This window comes from Schistocerca serialis, chromosome 8 (assembly GCF_023864345.2).
Source record: "Schistocerca serialis cubense isolate TAMUIC-IGC-003099 chromosome 8, iqSchSeri2.2, whole genome shotgun sequence".
NCBI lineage: Eukaryota > Metazoa > Arthropoda > Insecta > Orthoptera > Acrididae > Schistocerca > Schistocerca serialis.
Window position 1 is genome coordinate 15054472 of NC_064645.1, and position 14273 is coordinate 15068744.

Consider the following 14273-nt stretch of genomic DNA (forward strand, 5'->3'; position numbering starts at 1 on the left):
AAATAAGATACTTTGATTTCCACAGAGCAGTTATCAGTGTACAAGGGGGGTCCCAGAAGAAACCGGACTGTTGTCATAAAAAATTTATTGATGAACCTTTTTACAAAATTACTTCAGTCACCTTCAAAATACTCTCCATTACATGCGATGCACTTGTCAAGTCTCTTTTCCTGCTGTTGGAAGCATGTTTGGAACTCTTCAACTGTGATATTGTCCAGTGCCCTTTGCGAAGCTGTTTTTACTTTGTGGAAATAGGAAAAAGTCGCACGGGGCTAGGTCCGGCGAATACGGAGTGTGAGGAATGACAGACCACCTCTGAGATGCCAAATAGTGGGTCATTCGTAAGGCCGTGTGTACTGGAGCATTGTGGTGATGCAGAAACCAGTCACCTGATCGCCAAAGTTCTGGGCATTTCCTCTGCACATCCTCTTGCAGACGCCTTAAAACATCCAAGTAAAAGTGCTGGTTAACAGTCTGGCCAGGGGGTACGAATTCCCGGCACACAATTCCACGAACACCAAAAAAGACAGTGATCAGCGTCTTCACATTTGACCTCACTCGCCTCGCTTTTTTTTGGTCTGGGAGAGTTGGGAGTCCTCCACTGGCTTGACGCTTGCTCGGTTTCTGGGTCATACCTGTAACACCAACTCTCATCCCCTGTAATGACTATGTTCAAGAAGTTTGGACCACGTGCAGTCTCTGTTTTCAAGTCCTGACACACATTCATGCAGATGGTTTTTTGCTCCTGTGTGATAAGGCACGGAACAAATTTAGCAGCAATGCGTCTCATGTGCAAATCCTCACTCAAAATCCGCTGGCACGAGCTCCAACTGATTCCTGTCTCAGCTGAAATTTGGTCGATCGTTTGGCGACGATCCTCGTTGCTCTTTTGCCGGACCTTTTCAATGTTCTCCTCATTTCGCGATGTTGAAGGGCGTCCAGAATGAACTCGGTCTTCAACACACATCTCACCATGTTTAAAGCGCCCAAACCACCCGTAAACCTGTGTGCGGCTCATAGCGTCGTCCTGGAAAGCTTCCTGAAGCATTTGGTGTGTCTCCATTGCAGCTTTTTTAAGCAGGAAACAAAATTTCACACACACTCTTTGTTCTTTTAAAGTTGCCATAATGACTTTGCGGAGGTAACCCGCCAACAGTGAGAGAAACACAATACCAGACTTGCACGTTCAGCTCTACACTGGCGCCATCTGCACAGCTGTTTCATGGAGGTCTGTACTAACGCCATCTAGTGTGAGAACCTTTATGTCTACGAGTGACAGCGAACTCGGAGTCCGGTTTCTTTTGGGTCCCCCCTCGTACATCAAGTATAATACTAACAAGTAATATCTTGGACCTCTTCTTAGATAAACTTCCCAGTACATTGACAACATTATGACTTCCCATCTCACATGAAACTGTCTTATGTCTTTCCATCTAACATTAAACTATCTTACTGGCAGATTTCAAGAGATCAATCAATAAAGAGAATCCAGAATGGAATGTATCAATATTATGACAATGATAGTTGCTACTCACCACATAGCAAAGATGCTGAGGAGCAGATAGGCACAGCAAAAAGAATATTAGAAAGTGAGCTATGGGCCAACAAGGCCTTTGTCAGAGATAGAAAACACACAACTGATAAACATATGAACGTGACTGCAGTCTCTGGCTGTGGCCTCAGGTGCAAGTGAGCTGCATTTGTGTGTGTGTGTGTGTGTGTGTGTGTGTGTGTGTGTGTGTGTGTGTGTGTGTGTGTGTTCTACCTCCAACAAAGTCCTTGTTAACTGAAAGCTCATTTTCTGAAAGCCTTTTGGCTGTGCCCACCTGCAACTCAGTATCTCTGCTACATGGTGAAGAGTGACTATCTTCTTCATAATATTGCTACAATCAATGAAGAGGGTGTCAGATGATTTCTGCACATCTCCGAACCAGTTTCAGAACACAAACTAAATTCAATTACTAACAAATTCACCTTCATTAACAGTTTTTCCATCATCAAATCTGTTGTAAATTGAACTATAGTAAGACACCACCTCTAAATCGTATGCTGCATCTCGACCTGAAATACGCTGCCCGATGACTGAAGTGAAGTGTCCAGAAGACGTGGCCGGATGACAGTGTAACACTAATTATTTACGTGACGACCAGTGGTGCGTGTGTGTTAGAGTCGCGATTCTTTGTGACACACAGAATGGCCACCAGAGAGTGTTAATCTCGTTCGTGCTTCACGTTGTTATCGGCCCGGAAGGATATATAAGGGGCATAAACAGTGTCAGAAGTCGAGTAATCTCTGAGGAGGACACAGATCCTGTGAGACAGCGCTATCAGCACGTGACAAAGTTTGAAAGAAACTGCCGGCCGGCTAGTCGAGTCGAGCAGTACAGAGATTTGCCGGTCAGTCACGTGTGACAGTGGCCCAATGTCCAAGTGCGTGGGAACGTGAGGGCAGACATACTAGTCTAGTTTCTGGCCAACCACAACCAGGGTTGCCACAAGTTTCCCCAAGTGAAATTCCCTGATATTTCCCCGATTTCCACACAAGTTTTAGCATTTTTCCCTGACAAATTTTGAGGTATCGAGGGTAAGTTAAAACTTAAGTCGACAACCCGTCATTGCCACAGTGGTACAAGAAATAATAGTGTAAACGAGGAAATATCTAAAAAAGCTTGCAAGCAGATGGCGTTTCCCAATGTGAGCAAAAATCTTAAGTACTAACATTAATATATTTTGTAATGAACTGTTTTTAGATGGAGAAAGCAAGCCACACGGTACGTGTGTCTCATTAAGACCACAATATTATTTCATTTCAATGAAATGAAACACATTCGGTGACAAAAGTACGCATTTCCTCAGAGTCGCAAGACAGATTTAAAATAGGTTCACTGACTTTGGAAATAACCTCAGAAAAAAGTAGGCCTCTCAAAAGAAGTGTATAAGAAGGAGAAGAATTGTGTAAATCAGCACTGTAGGTGACCACCAATACAATGTCGGTTCTACTACGTTCGTTATTGTCAATTATTAGCCACTGCGTTATATCTATTATTTTACAGGTATTTCGAAAAATACACAAGTAAGTGGCATACAAACTACCAGCGACTGACACAATTTTCTTCTTCTCATTGTCCGTACTTTCTAATATGTTACCTACCTTTGAAGTGCCAAAATGTACTAGAATAAATAAAACGTCTATAAAACGCGACACTGTACAATGTGCTTGTGGTGAGACAGTTGCAGTTCCTGAAATCCATCGCCCGTGGCCTCTGGCCCGCCGAGGAGCACCGCAGTCCCGGTCCACGGATAAACCGTGAAAATTCGCTGCGTTTAAACCACGCACAGGAGTTGACCGGCCTGCGGGCGGGTCGGTGGGAGTAGATCTGACGAGCAGGGCTCACACACCAGGGGGGACCGAGCGGCTTCAGGTCGGCGAGCCTCACCCGTTACAGGTACCCACACAAATCCAGCTATTCACGAGCCGCAGACAGCGTGTCGACGAAATGAGACTGGGGCAATCGGTCCGCACGACAGGTAATTTGTTCGATTACTCTGAGAATCGATAATGATAAGGATAGGTAGCAACTCACTGTAAAGATGATTGCCGAGGCACCGACAGGACGTATAAAAGACAATTGTCCTCTCACAACTAAATTTTCAGCCGTAGCTTTTGTCAGAAAACAAGAGCGCGCACACACACACACACACACGCATTCAAACAATCACACAGACACAACAAGTGCACACATGTTGTTGTTGTGGTCTTCAGTCGTGAGACTGGTTTGATGCAGCTCTCCATGCTACTCTATCCTGTGCAAGCTTCTTCATCTTCCAGTACCTACTGCAACCTACATCCTTCTGAATCTGCTTAGTGTATTCATCTCTTGGTCTCCCTCTACCATTTTTACCCTCCACGCTGCCCTCCAATGCTAAATTTGTGATCCCTTGATGCCTCAGAACATGTCCTACCAACCGGTCCCTTCTTCTTGTCAAGTTGTGCCACATGCTCCTCTTCTCCCCAATCCTATTCAATACCTCCTCATTGGTTATGTGATCTACCCATCTAATCTTCAGCATTCTTCTGTAGCACCACATTTGAAAAGCTTCTATTCTCTTTTTGTCTAAACTACTTATCGTCCACGTTTCACTTCCATACATGGCTACAATCCATACGAATACTTTCAGAAACGACTTCCTGACACTTAAATCTATACTCGATGTTAACAAATTTCTCTGCTTCAGAAACGCTTACATTGCCATTGTCAGTCTACATTTTATATCCTCTCTACTTCGACTATCATTAGTTATTCTGCTCCCCAAATAGCAAAACTCATTTACTACTTTAAGCGTCTCATTTTCTAATCTAATTCCCTCAGCATCACCCGACGTAATTCGACTACATTCCATTATCCTCGTTTTGCTTTTGTTGATGTTCATCTTATACCCTCCTTTCAAGACACTGTCCATTCCGTTCAACTGCTCTTCCAAGTCCTTTGCTGTCTCTGACAGAATTACAATGTCATCAGGGAACCTCAAAGTTTTTATTTCTTCTCCATGGATTTTAATACCTACTCTGAACATTTCTTTTGTTTCCTTCACTGCTTGCTCAATATACGGATTGAATAACATCAGGGAGAGGCTACAATCCTGTCTCACTCCCTTCCCAACCACTGCTTCTCTTTCATGCCCCTCGACTCTTATAACTGCCATCTGGTTTCTGTACAAATTGTAAATAGTCTTTCGCTCCCTGTATTTTACCCCTGCCACCTTCAGAATTTAAAAGAGAGTATTCCAGTCAACATTGTTAAAAGTTTTCTCTAAGTCTACAAATGCTAGAAACGTAGGTTTGCCTTTTCTTAATCTTTCTTCTAAGATAAGCCGTGTTCCAATATCCAAACTGATCTTTTACAAGTTCGGCTTCTACCAGTTTTTGCATTCGTCTGTAAATAATTGGTGTTAGTATTTTGCAGCTGTGACTTATTAATTCGGTAATTTTCACATCTGTCAATGCCTGCTTTCTTTGGGATTGGAATTATTATATTCTTCTTGAAGTCTGAGGGAATTTCGCCTGTCTCATACATCTTGCTCACCAGATGGTAGAGTTTTGTCAGGACTGGCTCTCCCAAGGCTGTCAGTAGTTCTAATGGAATGTTGCCTACTCCCGGGGCCTTGTTTCGACACACGACCACTGTCTAAGGCCACTGCGTCTACAGTCTCTGAGAATCAGATCCGAACAAACCACTCCTCACGCCTCCTGTCGGGAGCTCCTAGGCTGGCGACAAAAAGTAGTGGCAGCACTGACTGCGAGCTGAGGGGAGTGGTAGGAAGGGGAGGGGGGGAGTGGGGAAGAAGTGCACACACATACTCAGCCACATCTGGCCATCGACGATGCGTGACACCTCAGCAAACAAACCATTTCATCTACTGAGACCAAAACGAGATTTTTCCAGTGTTTTGTTTGTTCAGATTCCCCTGATGTGTTTGGAATTTCCCCGATTTCCATAACCTGTGGCAAATCTGACATCTGACTGCCACAAGTTAGGATCACCCTGTGCATCGAGCACGAGCACACGTGACCCCTTCTCAGCTGCATCTGCCGCCTGGGACACTGGGGAACTGCTCTCCAGTGCACGGGATGCCGTTACACAAATTACAACGGTTGTACGTAGAAGAAAATAATTTAACATTACTCTTTAGTGACATAGTCCAAACATGCAGCTGAAGAAAATAATCTTGTCTTTAATCCATCCTAAATTACAAACAGACAAGATATAATACTCATATTACTCAGCTGTGGTTATACAAAGTAAATTTTACTTTAATGGTCTATAGTTCACCAGATAATGCTTCACATATTTTATTTAAGTTAAATAATCTTACACCACATTTACACTGAAATAATCCTTTATTTGTTCCTTCTTGTAACATTAATTTTTTTTCACATCTGGAAACAGAAATACTCTTTAGATGCACTACTTTAAAATCTTTGATCCAACCAATTTCACTTTACCACTTACTTATCTTCATACCCGACAGTGACTTATCAGCGAAAAACTGGTTTGTGTAACAAATAATAAATGCTGTACAGTATTACACTAGTGATGTGTGGTTCATTCGTAAAAGAGTCTGTCGTGTATTTTAATCACAAAGTGGTTCCTCCAAATGAAATTTAATATTTAAAAATGGTATCTAGCAGTATCCTGATAAATATAATTAACACTTAAAATAACAAGGTAGCAGTCCTCATTTATTATTGTTTCACAGGTTTATAAAAACAAAGAAGTTTTTAAATTCGACTTACTGCAAAAAAACATTGTCAGTGCTATTTATGAATTGCTACCTGATCTGTGTAGCCATTTTATCATTTAAAAAATTTGTTTCATTGTGAATCCATTGTTGTTACAACAAGAATCAAACATTATTGCAGATTATTACAGCAGGTATTCAAACAACATTACTGTTTCTTCTACACATTTCTAAAATTATTTGTTATATTCCTTCAAAACAGTTTCCGCTTATGTTGACAAGTACTGAGAATTGTACTTTCCTATAAATTTCACATCATTTTTATACATACAGATATAGTGCTCTCAACCTCTCTCACTGTCACTGCCGCCGACGCTACTATCACTGTCGCCGTCTTCGTCACTCTCCGAACGGTCGTCCACCGCTTCGTCTGCTTCGCCGGGCCCTACATCCTCGAGTGCCTCGAAGTAGAAAGGCTGTAGCTCAGCGTGGACCGTGCCGCGGATTACGAGATTGGGAATCTGCTCGGTCAGCCCGTCTGTGGCTCTGGGGTCACCTCGGCACCCTTCGACACTCAGCTCCCTGTGACAGGAACGGGAGCACTGCTGTTACTGTGACAAACTGAGATCCTTCTGCACTGTGAATGTTTGTACAACAGTATTAAGTATATCTCCACTTCTTAAAACCTCATCAAGTTTTGACACTGCCTTTTTACCAAGCAGCAAGCGTCTCCACAATATCGAGAGATGCTCGCTGCTTGATAAAAAGTAAGACCTTGACGAGGTTTTAAGGTGTAGAGATATAATTTTAGCAACAAAGATCCATATTGTAAGGGCTACAGTCTTTCCAGTTGTTATATACAGATGTGAGACCTGGACCATTACAAATGTGGAACGAATGGTGAAGAATAAACTGCTTTGAGTTGTGATGTTGGAGGAAACTCCTTAGAGCCCCGTGGACTTCAAAGAGAATGAATAGGTTAACATTAGAGCAAATAAAACCAGAGCACTCCCTGGAAGGTCTGATGCTAAAACAAAACCTGACCTACTTTGGAGACATCATGAGAAGATATGTTTCACTGCAAAAAACTCTAATGGTGAGGAAAGGCACTAGAAGAAGAGGACGTCAGAAGGTGAAATGAATCAATCGCATCACAGAAGTAATCTGCTCCAACCTGGAAAGCCTACAGTAGAAAGTGCAGGACAAAATAAATTGGCATGCTTTGGTTCATGTGATCACAGAGAATTGGTGAAAATTCATATTTACTCAGAGAAAAAAATCTTTAGGTAAGTGAAAAAGGAGGTGTGGCAGGAGCGACCGTGCACGGAGAGGGGGAGGGGGGGGGGGGTGCCAGCATGGTGGGATGGATAGGGACAGTGGTGGCGTAGAAATTGGGGAAATTGATGGCATGGTGGTGGTGGGGGGGGGGGGGGGGGTAGAGAGGTGCGGCCGCAATGATTTGCAAAGATATAAAGCTACTGGAATTTGTTGTTCTTAATTTCACAATCCTTGGATTGTATAAATAACATGGGGAAAGTACTCAATTCTATGAATTTTGGAGAACATTCTCAAGTTCACACAAATAAAACAAAGTGAGTATGTACTTCACCTGAGTGTGTTCTCAGCTTGAGTAAATGAGTGGGTAACCTTGCTCAACATGAAGAACATTCTCCGATTTCATACGAATAAACACAGCGAAGTTTCTCACGAGCAGAGAAAATTCTCCCCTTTTTGATATGAGCTCTGTAACATAAATCAGGCTGATTAAATTCTGCAGACATTAAGTCTTACCAAGTTTTTTTAGTAAATTTAATAAATCTATGTTGCTCAGATGGAAAAAGAAAGATATACGTAACCCGAAGACATATTGAGTAGAGTAACTGTGTAAGTTTATATGGGTTTAACAGTAAAAACATTATTAGGGTGGTGAACTTATTTCCCAAATATCATGAAGAAAAAATGAAAACATTTTTGTGCTATTTACGAGACCCAAGTTTTCCCGAGTGGTGTATGGTAAGACCAGGTACAAACCAGACAAATATGTCACTGACCTTTTCAGATGTTCATCATATTTTCGCACAGCACAGATGTTCCATTTTGCTATGCTAGAAATAAGTAGGCAAATCATAAAAATTAAAAACAGGTTTATTACAAACCTAGTGAACTGTTTCTCATAACAAAACCACAAGATGACCACTTAAGTACTTGACGTGCCAACAGAATATTATGTGCCATTTAATCGAGATTACCACGTGTCAGAACACACTCGTTTTACAATCCGGAGTAGACGATAATGTGACGTATTGTTAAAATTTCATTCGCATAATGCGTTCACCTAACATCAATAAAAAAAAGTTCCCTGCATGTCGAAAATTTGTCAAGATTATCAGAAAATGTATTTTCATAAACCATCCGTAATCTTCTTAATAATCTGTTGCCGCACAAAAAAGTGAAAACAAAATGAAATTTTATGCAACTCTTCCCAAACACAGTGATGCTACAGTTCCTTATTCGTACACTGAATAGTTTGCATATTTCAGCAAGCTGAACGAAATGCAAGATAAAGAGTACGTTCTGTGCCCGGTGCAGACAACACAACGCGGAGAACAGATTCGAGCAGGTGGTGAGATAGTGAGAATGAACTCCCTCATCAGAAAATATGCTCTGAATATTTTGTTCATACGATATAAAGAACTTCCTCAGAGCACGTTCTTTCACTCAGAAAATCTTCTCCAAAGAATGTTCTCTTTTTTATCCATACGACCTCTTTAGTGTTTGCACCCTTATTCACTTCCTACAAAGCCAACAACTTCTCGTCTCCACTCCAGAATCACCTGTTCTAAGCATCCTCAAGACTTTCTTCCTCTCCTCCATTACAGATAACTCAGTAGGCTTCAGTCCACACTGTCATCGACAGCCCGATTGCACCACACGGGCCACACCTCCAAAAGACTATCGGAATTGGTCCTTCACACTGTGTACGGTAAGAAGATTGGTGATGAGGAATGTGGAACAGGTAAAACGAAGCAGATGCCATCCCCAGAGCCCAACACTGACTTCTCGGTGGTTTTGTCCGGGCCAGGCAAGTCGCAGGAGGGACCATCAGAGGAAGAAATACTTGAAGGAACTGCAAAAGAAATCAGCAGAACTACAGCATCGGCACACTTCAGGGAAGCAATGACATAAGAGTTTTAAGACTGTACATATAACACCGTATCAATGTAAGCTGGCTTCAGCTACTAATTCAGATGTTAAAGGCATCAGTGCGAAGGATATTCTTGTATTACTAAATAAGTCATTTAGTGGAGCTCCAAACTTAGGGATTTCACAGACAATGTGAATGCAGGATTTCAAGTAGTCCAATCAGATGACAAACCATTGCTACTTCACAATATAAGTTTAAAATTATGGCAAAAGCTACAGCAAAATTAACTGTCCGGGATAATTATAACTAGAATCGAGTGAATATAATCGGGGAAGAAAATTATACAGATAAGTGCAGCATAGGCTATTATGCTTGTAGGCCTGTCAAGCCAGACAACACACAGGGAAAGCAATTGCATCATCGGTTAATCGGATAGATGAAGTTTAAAAATCATTCAGAGAGGCCGTCACCAGTGACACGGGCAGCACAACAGTGAGGTGCATCGAGACTGGTGCGGATACTGGGACAGGATCGCTCCGTGCAGGGCCTGGCGAGTGATAGGATTCGGGCAGCTGTACGAAGGCACGCCGATTAAATTAGGTTAGGCACCACAGCAGAAGAGGTGTTGAGAGAGGAAAGTGCCCTACTCTCCGTGAAAGAAAAAGGATCTATTCCTGAGAGTGAAGGAAGTCTAAACTCTAAGTAACAGAGGGAAGATGATGACACTGAGTGCAGATGGGTCACATGGCTAGAGACTGTGGAAAGTCAAAGAGGAACACGAGGGTAGACGGTGAAGGCAGAAGAAGCAAAAGGCTCTCAGAAATATTGTTACCACTGTGACAAACCAGGTCACACAAATGCAGACTTAAAAAGATAACCATTTGTGAAAAATGTGAAAGGCTAGACCCCAATTCAATGAGAAATTAGGGGCTGTGCCCACAAGTGAAATGGAAAACTAAGAGTGTGTTACACGAGGAATACACATCTTACTGTGACAAAATGCCCAAATGTTAAGAGTCACAGATTTTGAAGCAAGAAACAAAATTGCAGTGGAATATTGCTACAAATTAGGAAGTCAGTTACAGTTATCAATAGATATCAGGGCACATATGAAGTCGGTTTGATAAGTCATTTAAAATAAGCGAGAAAAATGTTTGTTTCGTAAATAACTCAACTTATTTCTCAACATATTCTGCTTGGAAGGATATAAACTTGGTCCAGGGATCCACCAACTTTTTCATCCCACTGCAAAATACTTGTTGATTGCAACTATCACTTCCTCATTTGATGAAAATTTCTTCCCAGCAAGCCAAAGTGTCAAGTAAGGGAACAAGGTGAAGTCACTTGGGACTAAGTATGGTGAATAGGGTGGATGAGGAACCAATTCAAAGTCCAATTCATGCATTTTCACCATTGTTATCGCTGATGGGTGGGATGGTGCACTATCCTGGTGAAAGGACCCTTTTTTGTGGTTAAACTTGGGTCTTTTCTCCACCAACACAAGTTTCAGATGATGCAACAATGAAGCATAAACAGGTCCAGCTATGGCTGTGCCTTTTTCCAAGTAATCCTTGGGAATCCCAAGAAACAGTGACCATCACCTCACCATCTGACAAAATGGTCTTTGCATTCTTCAGTGGACTGTTACCAGCCTTTTGTCAACCGTTTTGTCTGCCATTTCGACTCTGGTGTGTAATGATGGATCCAGCTTTCATCAATAATCGCAAATCAGGAAAAGTAGATGGCAAAAAGGATCTATGAATACGACGGTAAGCTCCACATGACAGACATAAGATGAAAAAGTGTAAATCACAGAATGGTGAAGGAAAAGTTAAAAATGCAAATTGAAGGCAAGTTGTGAGACGACATGTTATAAGTTACCTATAAGGCAAACTAGTGGGGCATCAGAAAGTGATGTGAAAGTAGCTCATAGCAAAGAAAAACATAAGAACGTGTGTAGAAACAGGGTTGAATCCCAGTAATGAAAAAAAAAAAGAAAAGATTATTCCCAAACAAGAAGAAATGCCAAGTGTGCATACAGCCAAATTTATGGTACTATTAGAGCAAGGGAAATATATTTTCAGTGTACTAATTACAAGTGAGGCCAAGTGGAATCTGAGTACAGTGAAAGTTTTAGGTGAACTGATAAGACAGGAAGCAATTAACGGCATGAGCACAAAAGGAAATCTCACTGCACAAGTTAGAGAAATGATCTGAATCATCAGTTGGATAAAGAAGACTGATATGAATTGTATGGCATATGGTGAGGTATTTTATCTAAAAGGTGACAATTTGGCATTCACATAAATGGTAAGGCATGCATTCCCTATATTGCCAAAACAACAAAGGAAAGGTACATCCCTACAGAATACTGGAAGCACAAAAGGTGGTATTACAGGAGCAAATTGAGAAAATGGTTAATGGGGATGTAATTGTTCAGAGAACCTGAAAAGTACCCACGGACACCTGTGGGATAGGGAAATATAGAATGAAATCTCAGTGGGGGAAACTTTCCCCATCCCCAACATAAGTGAGATACTGGACAAACTGGGGAAAGCCAAGTATTTCTCCACTATTTTAATAGATTCGGCAGATAGAGGAAAACACAGCATTCACTGCAAATTATCAGCACTAAGAGTCCAAAAGGATGCCAATGGGGCAAAGAATGCATCAAGTATATTTCAAAGACTAGTGAATGTTGCTTTGACAAGATTGCATGGGACAAAGTGTTTCAATGTACTTGGATGACATAACTTGCTAAGGTAGTTCAGTAAAGGAATGTGATGAGAAGTTGCAGGAAAATATTGGATGGTTTAAGGGCACCTAGGTTAAAGTTACACCAGATTGTGTGAATTTCTGAGAAAGAGGTAATATTCTTAGGACACAAAATAACAAAGAAAGATGTGGAGCCAGGTGAGCATAATGTGAAGAGGTGGAGAACAGTTCTGAAATCCATTACAGGATTTAAAGGATATTTAGGGGTGGCTGAATATTAATACTGTGAATCCATTGTATAATCGCTGAACTGGGATCTCTGCCACAAGCAGCATTTGAGGAACTGAGAGATTAGTAAATCCTCCCATACTGAGCTACCTTGATTTCAAGAAACCATAACACTGGTGCTACAGATACCAGCGCAGAACTGTTCGGAGCAGTTCTGTCACGAAGGGAGATAGATTCAGATTTGCCAGTCAACTGTGCCCCACGGTTGTTGGATAAAGCTGAAACTAAGGTAGAGTGCTTAGCAATTGTATGGCCACAAAACAGTGCAGACCACACATTTAGGAAGATTTTACCATACTAACAGATCACGAGCCACTGACACGGACTTTTGGTGTCGAAGGTCTGTTGCCGAGATTACTGAAATGGTGGTTGGAACTAGAGGAATATTTTTTTTACACTGTGTATAAACCCAGAAATCTTAATGCAAATGCTGATACATCAGTGGTAGCCAGTGGTATCTGAAGCTGGGTGTTGCACCAAAGTTTCAATGTTACATTTTTATACGAGATGGTTACAAGGAAGAAAATTCTTTTATCGGTGCCTCGCTTCCCGACATCTGTTACAATTTAAACATCCTGACAATTCGTGTGTATGAATGCCAGAAAATTCAATTTTTTAAATCCAAGTTATGATCCTGAAAAAAGTGAGAAATATATCTGACAGAAAAATATCTGTAGCAAAGAGCATGCTATGATTTATCAACTATCTAGAAAAACTATTGAATGAGCTACATTCCTAGTAGAACTGAAACACACTCATCATTTAACGAACTTGTCTTACTTGTATTGAAACTTTGCCATTCCATTTTTCACTGACAAACTCTTCAGTCACACACCAATTGCAGTCTGTAATCTGCATCGTGAGACCTCTTTCGGCAGAAAGCATCGCCGAGGCCGTCAACCTTTCCTCACTCGGAGTTATGTAAGAATAATTTTATTATTTTCAAAGTTGAAAAGCAGCCTTTCGGTTCGACCAATGTCAAGGGAATTGTGAGAATTACCTTCAACAGTTTAGACTACTTAGTGAACATCTTCCCTGGGCTGTTAGTTGTCAGACTCAACTAGACTAACTGCACCAGATAATGATCTACATTCTTGTGCTAGGTAGATAAAAGATAGTTAACAATATAGTTTCAGCTTATCCAAAAATGATGACAATGAACACATTTCCTTTAAGGTATCTTCAGGATATCTTAAAAACATACAAGGGGAACTTTACATGAAAAAACAATGAAGCAGCTACAAGATGATGTGAAAAAATACAATGATCCATAACATCAATCACGTTGCACAGCACCTTTGCCTTTCTTTTCTACTCACATCAGGCTATTCCAACTTCATTCTCTTCACTGATAAATCAGTAGATTCATTAGTAATCAACAGATTCAATGCCACTGGTGATACCAATTACTTCTCAAATCTCGATAACATTTATTTTAAATGTCGAAATGATCTTATGGGCCAGCACGCATTGATTCTCCGTACCGTAACTGACCAAACAGAACTCTGACAAATGGCATAACTTAACTAGAAAATTCCAACCAATAACTGAAACGGGTACCGTGTGGCCCCCGCTACATAAGTTCTGAGAGTGCTCGCATTGGACAAATGAAACATGTAAAATAAATAAAAAAATTACATGCAACTTGTGCCGGCTCTACAATTTTAATTTATAACAGTTGCTGTTCCCCTGCAGGCAAATGTCTGTGCTCACTGATAATTTAAGATATGATTGAAACGAACATTTTTATGGCGAAGAGCCTGGCAAATTGTAGTTTCACTTCTTATAGAATCACCTTCCAGTATGTGATTTATACATTGTTGGAGTAATGAACTGCGTTTACGAATTGAGATCGAAAAATCCACTGGACAAGATCGAGGGAAATG

At 41.1% G+C, this 14273-nt stretch overlaps 1 protein-coding gene across 3 annotated transcripts in view; it reads right to left on the reverse strand.

Annotated features, from left to right (window-relative positions):
* Positions 1 to 5879: 5879 nt before the first annotated feature.
* LOC126416697 (uncharacterized) overlaps positions 5880 to 14273 on the reverse strand; it is a 130384-nt gene continuing 121990 nt past the window's right edge. For 2 of the 3 annotated variants that reach the window (XM_050084504.1, XM_050084503.1), the window contains exon 8: positions 5880 to 6821. In XM_050084504.1, coding sequence (XP_049940461.1) covers positions 6584 to 6821 — 238 coding nt within the window. In that variant the 3' untranslated portion in view covers positions 5880 to 6583. Of the gene's footprint in view, positions 6822 to 7848; positions 7983 to 14273 lie in introns of all 3 variants that reach the window. The other variant, XM_050084505.1, reaches the window with a different exon arrangement.